This window comes from Bombina bombina, chromosome 4 (genome assembly GCF_027579735.1).
Source record: "Bombina bombina isolate aBomBom1 chromosome 4, aBomBom1.pri, whole genome shotgun sequence".
Taxonomy (NCBI): Eukaryota; Metazoa; Chordata; class Amphibia; order Anura; family Bombinatoridae; genus Bombina; species Bombina bombina.
Window position 1 is genome coordinate 96,744,441 of NC_069502.1, and position 20,355 is coordinate 96,764,795.

A 20,355-nucleotide genomic window follows, 5' to 3' on the forward strand; every position below is an offset into this window, starting at 1 on the left:
CCCTCAATTCTTACTCCCATAGGCTAACATGGGACCGCGTCATAAATTGGTATCCAATATCCAGCACAAGGCCTTACGTGGCGAAAATGGAGAAATCTTACTCCATTTTCACCTCGCCATAAAATGCATCCGTAGCAGGCCTTGCGCTGAGTATGGGAGCACCGTAACTTCCTAAAATGCCTTCCAAAAAAAACCTAACACCTAACGCATGCACAATGTCTATCTACCTGTCAACCGCAATTCCCGACCGCAATAACTAATAAAGTGTATTAACCCCTAAACCGCCGCTCCCGGAGCCCACTGCCACCTACATTATATGTATTAACACCTAAACAGCCGCTACCGGACCCCGCCGCACCTAAATAAAGTGTTTAACCCTTAAACCGCCACTCCCGGAGCCCACCGCCACCTACATTGTATGTATTAACCCCTAAACCGCCGCTCCCGGACCACACCGCACCTAAATAAAGTGTTTAACCCCTAAACCGCCGCTCCCGGACCCCGCCGCCACCTACATTAAATTTATTAACCCCTAATCTGACCCCCCTACACCGCTGCCACCTACATTAAATTTATTAACCCCTAATCTCCCGCCCCCAACGTCGCCGCCACTATATTAAATTTATTAACCCCTAAACCTAAGTCTAACCCTAACACCCCCTAACTTAATTATTATTTAAATAAATCTAAATAATATAACTATTATTAACTAAATTATTCCTATTTAACACTAAATACTTACATATAAAATAAACCCTAAGATAGCTACAATATAATTAATAATTACATTGTAGCTATTTTAGGATTTATTTTTATTTTACAGGCAACTTTGTATTTATTTTAACTAGGTACAATAGCTATTAAATAGTTAATAACTATTTAATAACTACCTAGTTAAAATAATTACAAAATTACCTGTAAAATAAATCCTAACCTAAGTTACAAATACACCTAACACTACACTATCAATAAATTAATTAAATAAATTAACTACAATTATCTAAAATTAAATACAATTAAATAAACTAAACTATAGTACAAAAAAAACAAACACCAAATTACAAAAAATAAAAAAAATTGACCTCGCATTCTATTGGCTGATCCAATCAGCCAATCGGATTGAACTTCAATCCGATTGGCTGATTAAATCAACCAATCAGATTTTTCCTACCTTAATTCCGATTGGCTGATAGAATCCTATCAGGCAATCGGAATTCGAGGGACGCCATCTTGGATGACGTCATTTAAAGGAATATTCATTTGTCGTTAGTCGTCGGCCTGGAAGGATGCTCCGCGCCGGAGGTCTTCAAGATGGAGCCGTTCCTTGTCGGATGGATGAAGATAGAAGATGCCGCTTGGATGAAGATGTCTGCCAGTCTGGATGTCCTCTTCTACCCGGATAGGATGAAGACTTCTGCCGGTCTGGATGTCCTTTTCTGCCCCATCTGATGAAGACTTTGGCCGGCTGTGTGAATTGTTCTTTTTTTTACAGGTAAAAGAGCTGATTACTTTGGGGCAATGCCCCGCAAAAGGCCCTTTTAAGGGCTATTTGTAATTTAGTATAGGGTAGGGCATTTTATTATTTTGGGGGGCTTTTTTATTTTATTAGGGGGCTTAGATTAGGTGTAATTAGTTTAAACTTCTTGTCATTTTTTTAATTTTTTGTAATTTAGTGTTTGTTTTTGTACTATAGTTTAGTTTATTTAATTGTATTTAATTTTAGATAATTGTAGTTAATTTATTTAATTAATTTATTGATAGTGTAGTGTTAGATGTATTTGCAACTTAGGTTAGGATTTATTTTACAGGTAATTTTGTAATTATTTTAACTAGGTAGCTATTAAATAGTTATTAACTATTTAATAGCTATTGTACCTAGTTAAAATAAATACAAAGTTGCCTGTAAAATAAAAATAAATCATAAAATAGCTACAATGTAATTATTAATTATATTGTAGCTATCTTAGGGTTTATTTTATAGGTAAGTATTTAGTTTTAAATAGGAATACTTTAGTTAATAATAGTAATATTATTAAGATTTATTTAAATAATAATTTAGTTAGGGGGTGTTAGGGTTAGGCTTAGGGGTTAATAACTTTATTATAGTGGCGGCGACTTTGGCGGCGGCAGATTAGGGGTTAATAGATTTAATAGGCTATGTGGGCTATGGTGCTTTATGGGTTAATACCCACTTTAGCCGGCAGTTGCTAAAGTGCCGTAAGTCGGACAAACTAGCGATGTCCAGAAATAAGTGTAACTACAAATTTCTGGAGTCGCCAGTGACTTACGGCACTTTAGAAACTGCCTGCGCCTACAAAAACTTACTAAAGTATAAAATTTCCCGTAACTGTCTAACACGCCTCCCAAAAATAAGCCCGACACGTATACCCCTATATCCGCAATACCCCTCTCACTCCTAATAAAAAATGTATTAACCCCTAGACTGACAACCCCCCACAACGCAAAAAGCCTAATTATTAACCCCTAAACCGCCACTCCTGGACCCCACTGCAACTAAGTAAAGTGTTTAACCCCTAAACCGCCGTTCCCGGACCCCGCCGCACCTAAATAAAGTGTTTAACCCCTAAACCGCCGCTCCCGGACTCCGCCGCCACCTACATTAAATGTATTACCCTCTAATCTAACCCCCTACACCGCCGCCACCTACATTAAATATATTAACCCCTAATCTGATCCCCCTACACGGCCGCCACCTACATTAAATATATTAACCCCTAATCTGATCCCCCTACACTGCCACCACCTACATTAAATATATTACCCCCTAATCTGATCCCCCTACACCGCCGCCACCTACATTAAATATATTACCCCCTAAACCTAAGTCTAACCCTAACACCCCCTAACTTAATTATTATTTAAATAAATCTAAATAATATATCATTAACTAAATAATTCCTATTAAAACTAAATACTTACCTATAAAATAAACCCTAAGATAGCTACAATATAATTAATAATTACATTTTAGCTATTTTAGGATTTATTTTTATTTTACAGGTAACTTTGTATTTATTTTAACTAGGTAAAATAGCTATTAAATAGTTAATAACTATTTAATAGCTACCTAGTTAAAATAATTACAAAATTACCTGTAAAATAAATCCTAACCTAAGTTACAAATACACCTAACACTATACTATCAATAAATTAATTAAATAAATTAAATACAATTATCTAATATAAAATACAATTCAATAAACTAAACTATATTACAAAAAAACAAACACTAAATTTAAAAAAAAAAAAATATTACAAGAAGTTTAATCTAATGAAACCTAATCTAAGCCCCCTAATAAAATAAAAAAGCCCCCCAAAATAATAAAATTTCCCTACCCTAAACTACATTACAAATAGCCCTTAAAAGGGCCTTTTGCGGGGCATTGCCCCAAAGTAACCAGCTCTTTTACCAGCCCTTAAAAGGGCTTTTTGCGGGACATTGCCCCAAAGTAATCAGCTCTTTTACCTGTAAAAAAAAAAGAAATACAATACCCCCCCCCCAACATTACAAACCACCACCCACACACCCCTACTCTAAAACCCACCCATACCCCCTTAAATAAATCTAACACTACCCCATTGAAGATCACCCTACCTTGAGCCGTCTTCACCCAACCGGGCCGAACTCTTCATCTGATCGGGGCAGAAGAGGTCCTCCATCCGGCAGAAGTCTTCATCCAAGCGGCATCTTCTATCTTCATCCTTGCGGCGATGAGCGGCTCTATCTTGAAGACCTCTGGCGTGGAACATCCTTCTCGGCCGACGACTACCCGACGAATGACTGATCCTTTAAATGACATCATCCAAAATGGCGTCCCTCGAATTCCGATTGGCTGATAGGATTCTATCAGCCAATCGAAATTAAGGTAGGAAAAATCTGATTGGTTGAATCGGATTGAACTTCATAACTACCTTAATTCCGATTGGCTGATAGAATCCTATCAGCCAATCGGAATTCGAGGGATGCCATCTTGGCTGATCGGAACAGCCAATAGAATGCAAGGTCAATCCGATTGGATCAGCCAATTGGATTGAACTTCAGATTTTTCCTACCTTAATTCCGATTGGCTGATAGAATCCTATCAGCCAATCGGAATTCAAGGGACGCCATCTTGGATGACGTCATTTAAAGGAACCGTCATTCGTCGGGAAGTCGTCGGCCAGGATGGATGTTCTGCGTTGGAGGTCTTCAGGATGCTGCCACTCCAGATGGATGAAGATAGAAGATTCCACTTGGATGAAGACTTCAATCGGATGGAAGACCTCTTCTGCACCGCTTGGATGAAGACTTCAACCGGATGGAGGACCTCTTCTGTCCCTCTTGGATGAAGAATTCGGCTCGGCTGAGTGAAGACGACTCAAGTTAGGGAGATCTTCAGGGGTTTAGTGTTAGGTTTTTTTAAGGGGGTTTCGGTGGGTTTTAGAGTAGGGGTATGTGGGTGGTGGGTTGTAATGTTGGGGGGGTATTGTATTTTTATTTACAGGTACAAGAGTTGATTACTTTGGGGCAATGCCCCGCAAAAAGTCATTTTAAGGGCTGGTAAAAGAGCTGATTACTTTATAATTTAGGATAGGGTAGGGCATTTTATTATTTTGGGGGGCTTTTTTATTTTATTAGGGGGCTTAGATTAGGTGTAATTAGTTTAAACTTCTTGTAATTTTTTTTATTTTCTGTAATTTAGTTTTTTTTTGTATTATAGTTTAGTTTATTTAATTGTATTTTAGTTTAGATAATTGTAGGTAATTTATTTAATTAATTTATTGATAGTGTAGTGTTAGGTGTATTTGTAACTTAGGTTAGGATTTATTTTACAGGTAATTTTGTAATTATTTTAACTAGGTAGCTATTAAATAGTTATTAACTATTTAATAGCTATTGTACCTAGTTAAAATAAATACAAAGTTGCCTGTAAATTAAATATAAATCCTAAAATAGCTACAATGTAACTATTAGTTATATTGTAGCTATTTTAGGGTTTATTTTATAGGTAAGTATTTAGTTTTAAATAGGAATAATTTATTTAATGATAGTACATTTATTTTAGGGGTTAATAATTGTAGGTAGGTGGCCGCGATGTTAGGGAGGGCAGATTAGGGGTTAATAAAATGTATTATAGTGTTTGCGAGGCGGGAGAGCGGCGGTTTAGGGGTTAATACATTTATTATAGTGGCGGCGATGTCCGGTCAGCAGATTAGGGGTTAATAAGTGTAGGTAGGTGGCGGCGACATTGGGGGGGAAGATTAGGGGGTAATAAATATAATATAGGTGTCTGCGATGTTAGGGGCAGCAGATTAGGGGTTCATAGGGATAATGTAGGTGTCGGCGATGTACGGTCAGAAGATTAGGGGTTAAAAAAATGTATTATAGTGTTTGCGATGTGGAGGGACCTCGGTTTAGGGGTTCATAGGTAGTTTATGGGTGTTAGTGTACTTTATAGCACAGTAGTTAAGAGCTTTATGTTCCGGCATTAGCCCATAAAACTCTTAACTACTGACTTTTTTTTGTGGTAGAAGTCTTGGCGGTAGAGACTGTACCGCTCACTTCTTCCAAGACTCGTAATACCGGCATTAGGCAAAATCCTATAGAAAAGATAGGATACGCAATTGACGTAAGGGGATTTGCGGTAGCCTCGAGTCGCGGTAAGAAAGTGAGCGGTAGACCCTTTCCTGCCTGACTCTAAATACCAGCGGGCATTAAAAAGCAGCGTTAGGACCCGTTGCTTTTTAACCCTAACGCAGAACTCTAAATCTAGCCATTTATTAGGTATTGTGGTGGGGGATTGCAGTTGACAGGTAGATAGACATTGTGCATGCGTTAGGTGTTTTTTTTGCAGGCATTTTAGGGAGTTACGGGGCTCCCATACTACGGCTGCAGTTTATGGCAAAACTACGTCTGACGGGTGAAATATACGTGCCGCATTTATATGCAGCACTGTATATAGGATACCAAACCTGCGCAAAAAATGGTGTTGCCAGCTTTTGCGGGCGACACTGCATATCGGATGGGGCCCCTAATGTCTGATAAACAGTTTCACAAAGCAAATAAAAACATGAGTTCTTGGTCTTATCATAATCTATGTGCAGATAAATATACATACATATATATATATATATATATATGTATATATATATTATTCAATAATGCTCAGGTGCCCTGACAATGTCAAATTACCAATCCCTGAAATGATCAGTTTTACCGGTGGTAGTAGTATGCAAGATTTGGAGTTTTAGGGACAAGGTATTTTTTCTCTTTTTTGTTAAAATACCTTCCAGAAGCATTGACAAGTTTATTTAGACCAATCAGATATTGTTTGGTGGGGTTAAAAGTGAGTTTTCAATAGTACTCAGAGTCCAGAAGTATACAATTAGCTTCTTTTAAGTAATCATCCATATCTTCCAATACTACCCCATCCCCCTTGTCAGCCTATCTAATCACCAGTTCATCCTTCTTAGCCAACCTAGAAAGTGCTTTTAATTCATATAAATTGAGGTTGGATTTTTGAATGTTGGTCTCCAGTGAGCCAAACTCCTCCAAAACTAAATTCTGAAAAAGTAATATATTATGGCTAGTTACTGGAGGGTTAAAATTCAATTTTAACATTAAATTGGAATGTACATAGTTGTCAAATAACGATTCACACAAGCTCTCAGGTTCAAAGTAAACTATATCCATATCAGGTATTTCTACCATATTTTCTGTAACTATGGGTATTTGTCTCTCATGACATAACTTCTTTTCACTGAAATACCTTTGTATGGACAGTTTCCTTGTAAATCTATCCAGGTCAACAAATAATTCAAATAAGTTGTTTCTATTTGAAAGACAGAAAGATAAACCTCTGTTGAGCACACAGATCTCTTCATTAGTGAGTGTATGACTTGAGAGATTAAATATACCCTCCTTCATTCTCTCAAGTTTCTCCTTTTTGGTTGATTTTGCTCGCCCTCTACTGCCACGTTGGTGTATGTTCTTTTTTTTGAGGGAGTTAGAAATTCTTCTCTTACAGGGTCCCTTTCTAATTGTTTTAAACGAATGGGTGCATGCCTTATATGTAGTGTGTAGTTGTACTGATTTCGAATCATGTGAAAAACCTGAGATTTATCAGTTTTTTTGTTGTTCTAATGCCCCATTTTCCCTTCTCTGTTGTTGATAATGTGTATGATTCGAATAATTACTATCTACATGCTGATTTCTATATTCCTCATAATTTTTATCAGATGCTCCTATCTTGATTTCTATGGTTGTAAGAATATGATCTAGCCGTATGATTATTCGTTCTATCTGTATAATGCTGTGAATCCCTATTGAAATCTTTATTGCTCCAGGAATCACTAAACTGTCTAGAAGGGCCTAGAGAGTCAGTGTTATATCCAGAATTCCATTGTCTATTAGAATAATTATTTGTAGTATACAAGTTTTTTTTAACTAAATTCCTTTTTTTATCTTTAGGTTTTCTGTAATTAACTTTCACCCATTTGTTATTATCTGTCACATCAATATTCGTAGAGTGTTCATTTGTCTGCCTTATATCTTCTACTACCTCTTCAACAGTTGTATTTCTATTGTGAATATTATAGATACAACCTTCTAAATAATCCTTCTCATCCCTAGCCAGTTTTTTAGCTTTAATTTTGATGAGTTTTTTTTTAAATAGTTATCAGATTTATCTAATACTTCTTTGTTTCTACTGGCATACTCTGTATGTTGCTCACATTTAACTAAAGCTAATTGTAATGTCTCAATTTCTGATTCAGTGTTGCTCAAGAGTGTTTCTCTATATTCAATAAGTAAATCAATGAGCTTTAACGAGCATTCTGTCAATACATTCTGCCATTTCAAAGTGAGGTCATTGTCATGTGTAAAAGAACAAACTTTTGAAATCCTAAGGCCTCTAGGTATCTGCCCTTTACTTTTATATTTTTTTAGGGTATCAATGTCCCACCAGTGTCTATGTTCTCATTTGATTGCATCCTCTAATTTGTGAAATAATTGTGTTAGAGATAGCTCATTTTCAGATGCTGGTGGTAAATCCATCAAATTGTCACAATTACTAAGAGTCTGATGACTCATAATTCTTAGTTCCTTGCTCTGCATAGTGGTATCTAAGTGATGTAGTCTGTCTAGTATGACAATCCTGTCTGAAATCCCTTTTGTAAAAGGAGTGCAAAGTGCAGTCGCAATCTAACCAGAGGCAAAAATGATTAAACAAAAATAAAAAATGAAAGCTAGATGCGCCTGATATCACTAATATGTGTCTAGAGTGACATAATTAAAACACCATCGGCTAGATTACGAGTTTTGCGTTATAGTGAAAAAGCAGCGTTATCATAGGTAGCTATGATTAAGTGCCGCAGGGCACGAAACATGTAAGGTCTCCTCCTCCTCCGTTACTTGTTTGCAACCGGAGTGTTGTTATTTTAAGATATTTTTTTGAATAAACAAAGACTTTTTAATTTTTTCCCTGGAGTGCCGCCTGTCCTTCTCTACATTTATTAACCCCTAATCTGCCGCCCCCAATGTCACCGCCACTATACTAAATGTATTAACCCCTAAACCTAAGTCTAACCTTAACCCTAACACCCCCTAACTTAAATATAATTAAAATAAATCTAAATAAAACCTACTATCATTACCTAAATAATTCCTAAATTTACTGTTGATGGGTTGTTTGTATTTTTTTTACAGGTAAAAGAGCTGATTACTTTGGGGCAATGCCCCGCAAAAGGTCCTTTTAAGGGCTATTGGTAGTTTAGTTTAGGCTAGGGTTTTTTTTTATTTTGGGGGGCTTTTTATTTTGATAGGGCTATTAGATTAGGTGTAATTAGTTTAAATATCTGATCATTTGTTTTTTATTTTGTGTGATTTAGTGATTTGTTTTTTTTTTGTAATTTAGGTATTTGCATTTAATTTAGTTAATTGTATTTAATTTAGGTAATTTATTTAATTGTAGTGTAGTGAAAGGTGTTAGTGTAACTTAGGTTAGGTTTTATTTTACAGGTAAATTTGTACTTATTTTAACTAGGCAGTTATTAAATAGTTAATAACTATTTAGTAACTATTCTACCTAGTTAAAATAAATACAAACTTGCCTGTAAAATAAAAATAAACCCTAAGCTAGATACAATTTAACTATTAATTATATTGTAGCTAGCTTAGGGTTTATTTTACAGGAAAGTATTTTTAAATAGGAATTATTTAGTTATTAATAGTAGTATTGATTTAGATTTAATTTAATTATATTTAAGTTAGGGGGTGTTAGGGTTAGACTTAGATTTAGGGGTTAATAAATTTAGTATAGTTGCGGCAATGTTGGGGGCGGCAGATTAGGGGTTAATAAATGTAGGTAGGTGGCGGCGATGTTAGGGATGGCAGATTAGGGGTTTAACTAGTGTTTGCGATGCGGGAGGGGGCGGCGGTTTAGGGGTTAATATGTTTATTATAGTGGTGGAGATGTCAGGAGCGGCAGACTAGGGGGTTAATAAGTATAATGTAGGTGGTGGCGATTTCGGGGGCGAAAGATTAGGGGTTAATAAGTGTAAGATTAGGGGTGTTTAGACTCGGGGTTCATGTTAGGGTGTTAGGTGTAAACATAAAATGTGTTTCCCCTAGGAATAAATGGGGCTGCGTTACTGAGCTTTACGCTGCTTTATTGCAGGTGTTAGACTTTTTCTCAGCCAGCTCTCCCCATTGATGTCTATGGGGAAATCGTGCACGAGCACATACAACCAGCTCACTGCTGACTTAAGCAGCGCTGGTATTGGAGTGCGGTATGGAACACAATTTTGCTCTACCCTCACTACTTGCCTAATAACGCCGGGTTTATGAAAACCTGTAATACCAGCACGGTAGGAAAGTGAGCGGTGACAATAACGTGCAAGTTAGCAACGCACCCCTCTTACCACAAAACTCGTAATCTGGCCGCATGAGTGTAAGTGTGTGGTGTCAAATAATATATGAAATGCAAAAATATATTTGTTATATTTGTTAACAGGTGTTCACCTGTATTTTATATATATATTTCACATAATCCATTAATTTGTTAATTGATACATATCATTGTAATTAAGACAGTAGCATGCGTACGTATCTGTCTGTTAGCAGTGATTTTTAGGACTTTTTGCACGCATGCGCCCTGCTAGGCATTAGACGCAGAGTAGGGTTTTTAAGTCGTGATTTTTAGTTTGTTTGTACACACCTGATGAAGCGGTCAGTACGACCGGGAAATGCGTTGTGTGATACGTGTACATTTTATTAAAAGCCTATATTGCTTTTGGATATTTGGCATCACGACGATCTCTTATTTATATCATCTATGGGAATATATCTCATAATTTGTATGTGAGCGAACACATACCGCACCTTACTGTTTGCAGTTTCTCCAGGAGGTTTCTTTTTGCAACAATAGAACCTGGGAGATCGGCTACAAGTGGCAGTTTATGGACTAAATGTGGGTACTGCTCCATTGGAGATTCTATTTATCTATCTGCGAGAAGATAGCTTTCTGGACAGCTGATAAAGGTCCAGCAAGCGTTTGTGGCACTTATTAAGTGCTTTATATTTTGTAAGTATAACCTATTGCATGCTTGAAGATCAAATACCACTGATTGTGCACTATTGTGGTGCCCTCTTCTTTTCTACCTTTTTACAGTTCACAAGAACTGCTGGTGCAATCATAAATTCCGACAGCTGTCTGCATTTATCGATGTGCGGCGGACATGATTTGCTTTAGCGGATCATGTCTGTCCGCACCATGATAAATTTACCCCTTAGTGTTTAAAGGTTTAAAGTCAAAATGTAACTATTAGGATTTGGATAGAAGCAGGCAATTTTGAACAACTTTTCAATTTACTTCTGTCATCAAATTTGCTTTGTTATCATTGTATATTTTATTGAAGAGTAAAACTAAGAGCTCAGCATTGTGCATGTGTCTATAGCAGCAGTGTTTTGCAACATTGTAAAAAAAAGCAAGATATAATTCTGACATAGAGTACTAAAGACTAAAGGTTTTTAAGGTAACGCTGATATTTATATATACATATATATATATATATATATTTTTTTTTTCTTCTTAAATATACATATTAAAAAATAGGTACATTTGAAATGAGTGAATTATAAATGCACATATTACTATTGCTTCTAAACCTCAGAGTCATTATATTAAAGAATAACAAACATATATAATAAAGTCCAACAAGGAATGACAATTCAACTGCTATATTTTATTAACAGGGGTCGCATTCGCAGTGCAGTCCAAGGAATTTAATATTTTCCCTGTAACTACTGGAGACAAAGAGAACGTATTCATGCTGGTTGTGTTAACCTCTGCTGCCTCTGTGATCGCATTGTTCCTTTTCTTGTGCTGCTTCTTCAAAAGAAACAAAATTAAAATTAAAAGTGAGTATTCTTTCTCCTTGAAAACATTAAAGTGACGTTACGCTCAAAATTAAATTTTCCAAAACATTTTAACTTATTTATAGAATATAAACTTTTGCAATAGTCTGTCATCATTTATCATTCAGAAAATGTTTCTTTAAAGGTTAAATGGACACTTAAAATGTAATTTCCCATACACTGCATAATTATGCCTAGTTAAAAAAGAATACAAAACTTTGTACCATACATTAATTATTGTTTGCCTGCTTTTAATGTAAGTTACCTCTAAAAATTGAGATTTTTCGACTGCCCGCAGAAAGGCTGGAGAGCATACTGCAGACTTGAGTCCACTGGGTCAATTTATCAAAGTGCGAGCGTTCATAATACGATGTACCGTATCATGTCAGCCGCACATCGATAAATGCCGACAGCTTACGTTGTCGGCATTTATCATTGCACAAGCAGTTCTTGTGAACTGCTTGTGCAATGCCGCCCCCTGCAGATTCGCGGCCAATCGGCTGCTAGCAGGGGGTGTCATTCAACCCAATCGTATAGGATCGGGCAAATTGAAGACCGCAGCCTCAGAGGCAGCAGATCAGTTATGGAGCAGCGTTCTTTTGACCGCTGCTTCATAACTACTGTTTCCGTTAAACCTTAAGGCTCGAGCGGAAACAGGTGCATAAAGCTCTATTCGGAGCTTGATAATTTGGCCCCTATATCTCTAATTTGTCAACATTCTACACAGTGATCTCCCTTTTATAAAGCCTCTGACCCTTGCAGTAATAACAGCTGCTCCCTAACCTCTCTACCACCTCAGAGGCATAGGGGTTGATTTATCATATAGTGAATCATGTCCGGTCAACATCGCTAAATGCAGACAGCATACGCTGTCCTTATTTATCATTGCTCAAGCATTTATGGTGAAATGCTTGTGCGATGTCACCCCCTGCTCACTGGCAGCCAATCGGCCGCTAGCAGGGGCTGTCAATCCCCTAAAAGGTGGCAGAGAGGTTAAGGGGCAGCGGTTTTATGACCTCTGCTTCTTAACTTCAGTTTCAGCTGAGCCTGACACGATAGGAATCCGAAGCAGCATTCGTTGCGTCAGAAATGGTACCCATAATATTAAAATGACCTCAGACTCTCTCCTACCAGGGTGATTGACAACCCCTACTTTTGTGTGATTGGTTCAGCAGGAGCAGAGAGTCACATAGAGCGTATCATTTTAACTTTATCAAATTTGCTCTTGGTATCCATTGTTGAAGGAGCAGCAATACACTACTGAGAGCTAGGTCAACACATTGGTAAGCCAATGAGAAGAGGCATATATAAGCAGAGACCAATCAGCAGTTAGCTCCCAGCTCCTGAGCCTAACTAGGTATGCTTTTCAACAATGGATACTAAGAGAACTAAGCAAATTAGATAATATAAGTAAAGTGGAAAGTTTTTAAACATTGTATTCTCTATATGAATCAGGAATTACATTTTTGGCGTTTCAGGTCTCTTTTGCCAGTAATTATTGCATCATTGGCAGCAAACATTGGATGCCAGATTCCAAGCTTGGGAACATTACCCACCCGCAGCTTCTTAAATGTGAGCCAATGATTATTTGAACAAACGTATTTATATCTGTCCTTAATTGGTCACTGCAAAGGAGATAGCATAAACATATTCAATGGAGGGGCGGGGCTGGATTGTAAAACAATATATACAGAGCTGTCCTAAACATATACGGCTAAATTACAAGTAGAGCAGTAATTTATTGCACGGCCGCAAATGGGCAAATTTGCCCGTTTAAGGGCATGCAATAAATAATCAGCCATTATAAGTGATCTCGGGTTAATTTTCTAACTGTCCTCTAATTGCCCCCAAAATTTAGTGTTGTTCTTTTTTTCTAATAAAAATAAATAAGCATCTTTATTTTTAAAAAATATAACTGCAAAAAGCCGTTATAAGTGGTTAAAAGCGGCAGATGTGGGGTGCTAGAAAAAAAACGGCACAAAAAAGTGCCTTTACATTGCAATCTATGGGGACTGTGTTTTCCCAATAAATATATATGCTTATTTAAATATATACTTATGCGTTAATACATCTATATACACATATTAAAACATAAATATATATGTATATGCTTATTTAAATATATACTTATGCATTAATACATCTATATACACATATTAAAACATAAATATATATGTATATGCTTATTTAAATATATACTTATGCGTTAATACATCTATATACACATATTAAAACATAAATATATATGTATATGCTTATTTAAATATATACTTATGCGTTAATACATCTATATACACATATTAAAACATAAATATATATGTATATGCTTATTTAAATATATACTTATGTGTTAATACATCTATATACACATATTAAAACATAAATATATATATGTATATGCTTATTTAAATATATACTTATGCGTTAATACATCTATATACACATATTAAAACATAAATATATATGTATATGCTTATTTAAATATATACTTATGTGTTAATACATCTATATACACATATTGAAACATAAATATATATGTATATGTTTATTTAAATATATACTTATGTGTTAATACATCTATATACACATATTGAAACATAAATATATATGTATATGTTTATTTAAATATATACTTATGTGTTAATACATCTATATACACATATTGAAACATAAATATATATGTATATGTTTATTTAAATATATACTTATGTGTTAATACATGTATATATACATAATAAAACATAAATATATACTTATGCGTTAATACATCTATATACACATATTAAAACATAAATATATATGTATATGTTTATTTAAATATATACTTATGTGTTAATACATCTATATACACATAATAAAACATAAATATATATGTATATGTTTATTTAAATATATACTTATGTGTTAATACATCTATATACACATATTAAAACATAAATATATATGTATATGTTTATTTAAATATATACTTATGTGTTAATACATCTATATACACATAATAAAACATAAATATATATGTATATATTTATATACATACTGTATATATTTATATACATATATATTTATATTTTCTCCCCATCGCTGAGCGACTTACCCCCTTCGCTGCGCTAGTTCTCGTGCCATGTCTCACTTCCATTGGAGCGTATGTAATCACACTCTCGTGAGCACAATGCATCCATGCAAAGCGTGTGCTGGTATTACTAAGTTGAGCGCAAATATTGTTTTCACTGAAGCGATATTTTGCACTCAACTTTTAATCGAGCCCTTATTGAGTATGCAGATGTAATTACTATGCAGTGCTGGGACATTGAAGCTAAAATTTACATTTTATGATTTAGTCAGTGTGGAATTAAAGAAAACAAACAAATTAAATAAAAAAAAGTTTTCTTCTATCATCAAATGTTAGCTCTTTTTTTCAGTCTCTTCCCCATGAGAAAACACTAAGGTAGTCTCAGGATTATGCACATGACAGGATTATACAGTGAATGAAGGTTATAAAATCCACTGAAGTATTGTAGTGACTGTGCCATATGGTCTTTGCCACCTCCTAGTGCTACAATTATTTTCTGTATGTATGCCTTTAGGACCATTTTTTAAGTGTTTACGAGTCCTAAATAAAAAAACTGCTAATAAAATATATATTTATATATAATTGTGTCTAGCTATTTAATTTTAGTGCAAATTATGGGAACTATCACAAAGTGTTGACTTTAGAGCAGTTTAGGGCTAGATTACGAGTGGTATACTAATAGTTACGTGCAAGCGAAAAGAGGTTTATTGTGGGTATTTGCGCTTGTCTGGTTTATCGCTCATTTTACAAGTTGAAAGTAAACATACAAACAAACAGTTCTACTAGGCGCTGCTAACTTATGTTACAATATAAAACATGATTTGAACATCAATACATTAAAAAAAAAGAAAATATTCGGTTATAGATCAATGCACATCAGAGCACACTTATATTGAGAAGTACCTTCCAATGTCCAGTATAGGCACTAATAGTCTCTTGTATGTGACTTATATGTGTATTTTGTGTGAATCCAATCTTCAAACGAAATGCAGCTCCTCAACAAAAGAGTCCCATCACAGACCCATCAATAGAAAACGATAAAGCAAGAAGAGCGCAAAACAAATGCATCTAAGTGCAGATTAAGTATTGTTTTAGGGAACACCTAACCAATCTTGATAAAGGACTAGATACACACAGTGTTTTGCAACATTTCGCAATGGCCCATAATAAGGATCCCAAAGACTTAGAAATTACAATAATTGAATGGGTAGCCCCGAATGTTTGGTACACCAATAGATTGCTGAAATTGAGGCAACATGAAACATATTGGATAAAAAAATTGGACTGTCTACAACCAAAGGGTTTAAATGTGGACTTAGATGTTCTGTCCTTTCTTGTGTGATTCACGTTGACCCTCATTTCACTAACATATAAGAAGAAACCAGGGCTGTAGACAGGTACCTACAGAGATAGGACCTTTTAAATGCAACTGGGACTTATATAAGACTAGTTGGGCATCTTAGGATAAGTTAACTGGTCCCCTTGTTGCCATATGAATATCGCTATCATTTAGTCAAATTAATTTATTTTTAATTAATATGGTCAACTGAATTAAGTTTTAGGTCGTATAGGATAGAAACATGGAAAAAGAAAATTCCTTTAACATACAAATTGTTTCCATAATACACTAAAAGTGGTGGCATTAAAAAAGAGTGTATTATGTTTAATTCTGAAATAACACATAATCAGGTAGATTACGAGTTGTGCATTCGTCTTTTAATGCTGAAAAATGGTAATTTCCGCGTTAAAACAGCACCGCAGCCATTACGAGTCTTGTTGGTATAGCTGTACCGCAAGCCTTTTAGCCCGTAACGCAACGTCAGTCCCGCACTTGTAAAAATTAAGTTTTTTCATGGGACTCCCATAGTGCAGTCATTACGAATTTTGCAGTGAGGCTCAAAAGCTTGCGTTACACTCTATAACGACAAGATCCGTAACGCCATCTGACACCAGTAGTTATGAGTTTTATGCAACAAAACTGTTACATAAAACTCATAACTAAAGTGTTACAAAGTACACTAACACCCATAAACTACCTATTAACCCCTAAACCGAGGCCCTCCCGCATCGCAAACACTATTTTAAAGTTATTAACCCCTAATCTGCCGCTCCTGACATCGCTGCCACTAATACAATTTATTAACCCCTATTCCGACACCCTCCCGACATTGTCAACACTATTATAAAGTTATTAACCCCTAAACCGCTGCCCTATGGCATCATAAACACAATTTAAATATAATTAACCCCTATTCTGCCGTCAGCCCATATCGCCCCCACTATACTAAAGTTATTAAGCCCTACACAGCCACCACTTTAATAAACCTATTAACCCCTAAACAGCAAGCCCCCCACATTGCAATAAACTCATTTAAACTAGTAAACCCTAAACCTAACGCCCCCCTAACTTTATATTAAAATTACATTTTCCCTATCTTAAATTAAATTAAAACTTACCTGTCAAATCAAAACAAAACTAAGTTTAAACTGATATAACTATTTTACTAATATTAAACTAACTACAAATTAAATTTAAACTAAAATACACATTAAAAAAATCCTATCTAATTACAAAAAATAAAAAATACTAAATTACAAAAAATAACAAACACTAAATTATGAAAAATAACAAAAACGAAAAGATCAAAAATAGAAAAGAATTACATCTAATTTAATATCCCTATCAAAACAAAAAGGCCCACCCAAAATAAAAAACACCCTAGCCTACAATAAACTACCAATAGCCCTTAAAAGGGCCTTTTGTAGGGCATTGTCCTAAGTTAAACAGCTCTTTTACCTGTAAAAAAATACAAAGACCCCCAACAAAAAAAAAACCCCACCACCCAACCAACCCCCCAAAATAAAAAAAAATAACTCTAACAAAAACCTAAGCTACTCATTGCCCTGAAAAGGGCATTTGTATGGGCATTGCCCTTAAAAGGGCATTTAGCTCTTTTACAAAAAGCCCAAACCCTAAACTAAAAAGAAAAAAAAAAAAAAGTTTAAAAAATCCAAACACTAACCCCTGAAGATTCACTTACAGTTGTTGAAGTCCCGCTTGAAGGATCTTCATCCTGGCGACTCCATCTTCATCCAGGCGGCTCCATCTTCATCCAGGTGGCATCTTCGATCTTCATCTCGGCGGCGTCGTCTATCTTCATCCCAGCGGCACAGAGCGGGTCCATCCTGAAGACATCCGGCGTGGAGCATCCTCTTCATACGGTTGCCGCCGTACACTGAATCTTCAATGCAAGGTACGCAATTCAGAATGGCGTCCCTTGCATTCCTATTGGCTGATTTGAACAGCCAATAGGATTTCAGTAGCTCTCATACTATTGGCTGATTTGAATTTCCAAAATCAAATCAGCCAATAGGAATGCAAGGGACGTCATTTTGAATCATGTACCTTGAATTGAAGATTCAGTATACGGCGGCGACCATATGAAGAGGATGCTCTGCGCCGGATGTCTTCAGGATAGACCCGCTCCGCTGGGATGAAGATAGAAGATGCCGTCTGGATGAAGATGGAGCCGCCTGGATGAAGATGGAGCCGCCGGGATGAAGATCCTTCAAGCAGGACTTCCCCAATTGTAAGTGGATCTTCTGGGGTTAGTGTTAGGACTTTTTAAACTTGTTGGGGTGTTTTTTTTTAGTTTAGGGTTTGGGCTTTTCGTAAAAGAGCTAAATGCCCTTTTCAGGGCAATGCAAAAGAGTTAAATGCACTTTTAAGGGCAATGCCCATACAAAAGCCCTTTTCAGGGCAATGGTTAGCTTAGGCTTGTAATTTTTTTTCAGGTAAAAGAGCTGTTTAACTTAGGGCAATGACCTACAAAAGGCCCTTTTAAGGGCTATTGATAGTTTATTATAGATTAGGTTTTTTATTTTGAGGTTTCTTTTTTTTAAATAGGTATTAGAATAGGAATAATTTTTATTATTTTTGATAATTCATTTGTTATTTTGTGTAATGTTTTTTTTTTTCGTTTTGGGGTGGGTTTTTATTTTTAGATTAGGGGTTGGACATTTCATAAAAGAGCTGAATACCCTTTTAAGGGCAATGCCCATACAAAGGCACTTTTCAGGGCAATGGGTAGATTAGGTTTTACTTTAATTTTTTTTATGGGTTTGGGGTTTTAGAGTAGGAATGATTTTTATTATTTTGGATAATTTTGTTTGTTATTTTTTGTAATGGTAGGTTTTTTTATTTTTTGTAATTTTAGTGTTTTTTATTTTTTGTAATGGTAGTTTTAATTTTTGTAATGTTAGGTTTTAGTGTAAAGCAGCTTAGGTTTTATTTGACAGGTAACTAGGTAGTTAACAAATAGTTAATAACTATTTACTAACTAGTCTACCTAGTTAAAATAAATACAAACTTACCTGTGAAATAAAAATAAAACCTAAGCTAGCTACAATATAACTTTTAGTTATATTGTAGCTATCTTAGGTTTTATTTCACAGGTAAGAATGTATTTAGATTTAAATAGGCAGTTAGTTAATTATTGTAACTTTAATTTAGCTCTATTTTAATTATGTAAAGTTAGGGGGTGTTAGGTTAGGGTTAGGATTACGTTAGAGTTAGGGTCACGGTTAGGTTTAGGAGTTTATAGTTTAATTTAGGTTGTTGCGATGTGGGGGGCTGGCGGTTTAGGGGTTAATAGATTTATTTAGTGGTAGTGATGTGGGAGACCAGAGGTTTAGGATTAATAGCTTTATTTAGTTGTGGCGATGTCTCGGGGTGGCGGTTAAGGGGTTAATAGATTTATTACAGTGTGGACGATGTTAGGGGTGCAGGGGAATAGGGGTTAATAACTTTAGTATAGTGGCGGCGATATCAGGAGCGGCAGATTAGGGGTTAATAACATTATGTAGGTGGCGGCAATGTCGGGGGCGGCAGATTAGGGGTGTTTAGACGTTTAGACATCAATGGGCTACGGCACGGAGCTTTTTATTCCGCGATCGCAGGTGTTAGATTTTTTTCTGACACCTTCTCCCCATTGATGTCTATCAGGAAAGCGTGTACAAGCACATCAAAACAATGCTTGTAATTTGTGCGGTATGGAACGCAATGCAACCATAACGTACGCACAAGCCGGCTGTTTTAAAACTTGTAATGGCTGCCCTATAGGGAGTGAAATAACACAACTTTTGTTGCATTCGTTAAATTCCCTATAGCGAGCATAACTCGTAATCTACCTGTTTGATTGGTATTAAGCTGCACAGAATATATTCATATATTCTCAGTTTTGTAAATTTATTCATTGCAATATTGTTTTAATGTTTTGTTAAACACATTATCATGTTTTACCGGTTCCAAAATTTGGAACATTGCAAGTTTTAAGATATTCTGCAAGGATATTTAGCCTCTAATGTGTGAGCCTGTAAAGGGTTAATAGGAGGGATCATCCGACTTCCGCCTATAAATGACAGGAAGGAAGTTAGTTTATTCACTCTTGAAAAAGTTCCTAGCTGGAACGAAACGTACGTCCAGTGTTGTTGCTTTTAAACTTTCTCTGTGAGCCTACGGGTCTTGTGTCAGCATAAACGCTGTTTTACAACGTGAGCCGAGGGAATTTTATTTCTTTTGTTTTATATGTTTTTATATTAAACATTATATGATTGCTGATTCCGGATTTTGAGTTGGTGAATATACACCCAAGTTTGTTCAGCGATTCCAGCACTGTCAGCCCTCAACGAAGCCGGTAGAAGTCTTCATCCAAGCCGGCAGAAGTGGTCCTCCAGACGGGCAGAAGTCTTCATCCAGACGGCATCTTCTATCTTCATCCTTCCGACACGGAGCTGGTCCATCTTCAAGACATCCGGTGCGGAACATTCCCTTCTTTCCACGGCTAACGATGAATGAAGATTCCTTTAA

General features: G+C 35.8%; 1 protein-coding gene across 1 annotated transcript in view; it reads left to right on the forward strand.

The window, feature by feature from the left end:
* PKHD1 (PKHD1 ciliary IPT domain containing fibrocystin/polyductin) overlaps positions 1 to 20,355 on the forward strand; it is a 1,710,134-nt gene that overhangs the window by 1,619,540 nt on the left and 70,239 nt on the right. The window contains exon 65 of the mRNA XM_053709557.1: positions 11,255 to 11,419. Coding sequence (XP_053565532.1) covers positions 11,255 to 11,419 — 165 coding nt within the window. The remainder of the gene's footprint in view (positions 1 to 11,254; positions 11,420 to 20,355) is intronic.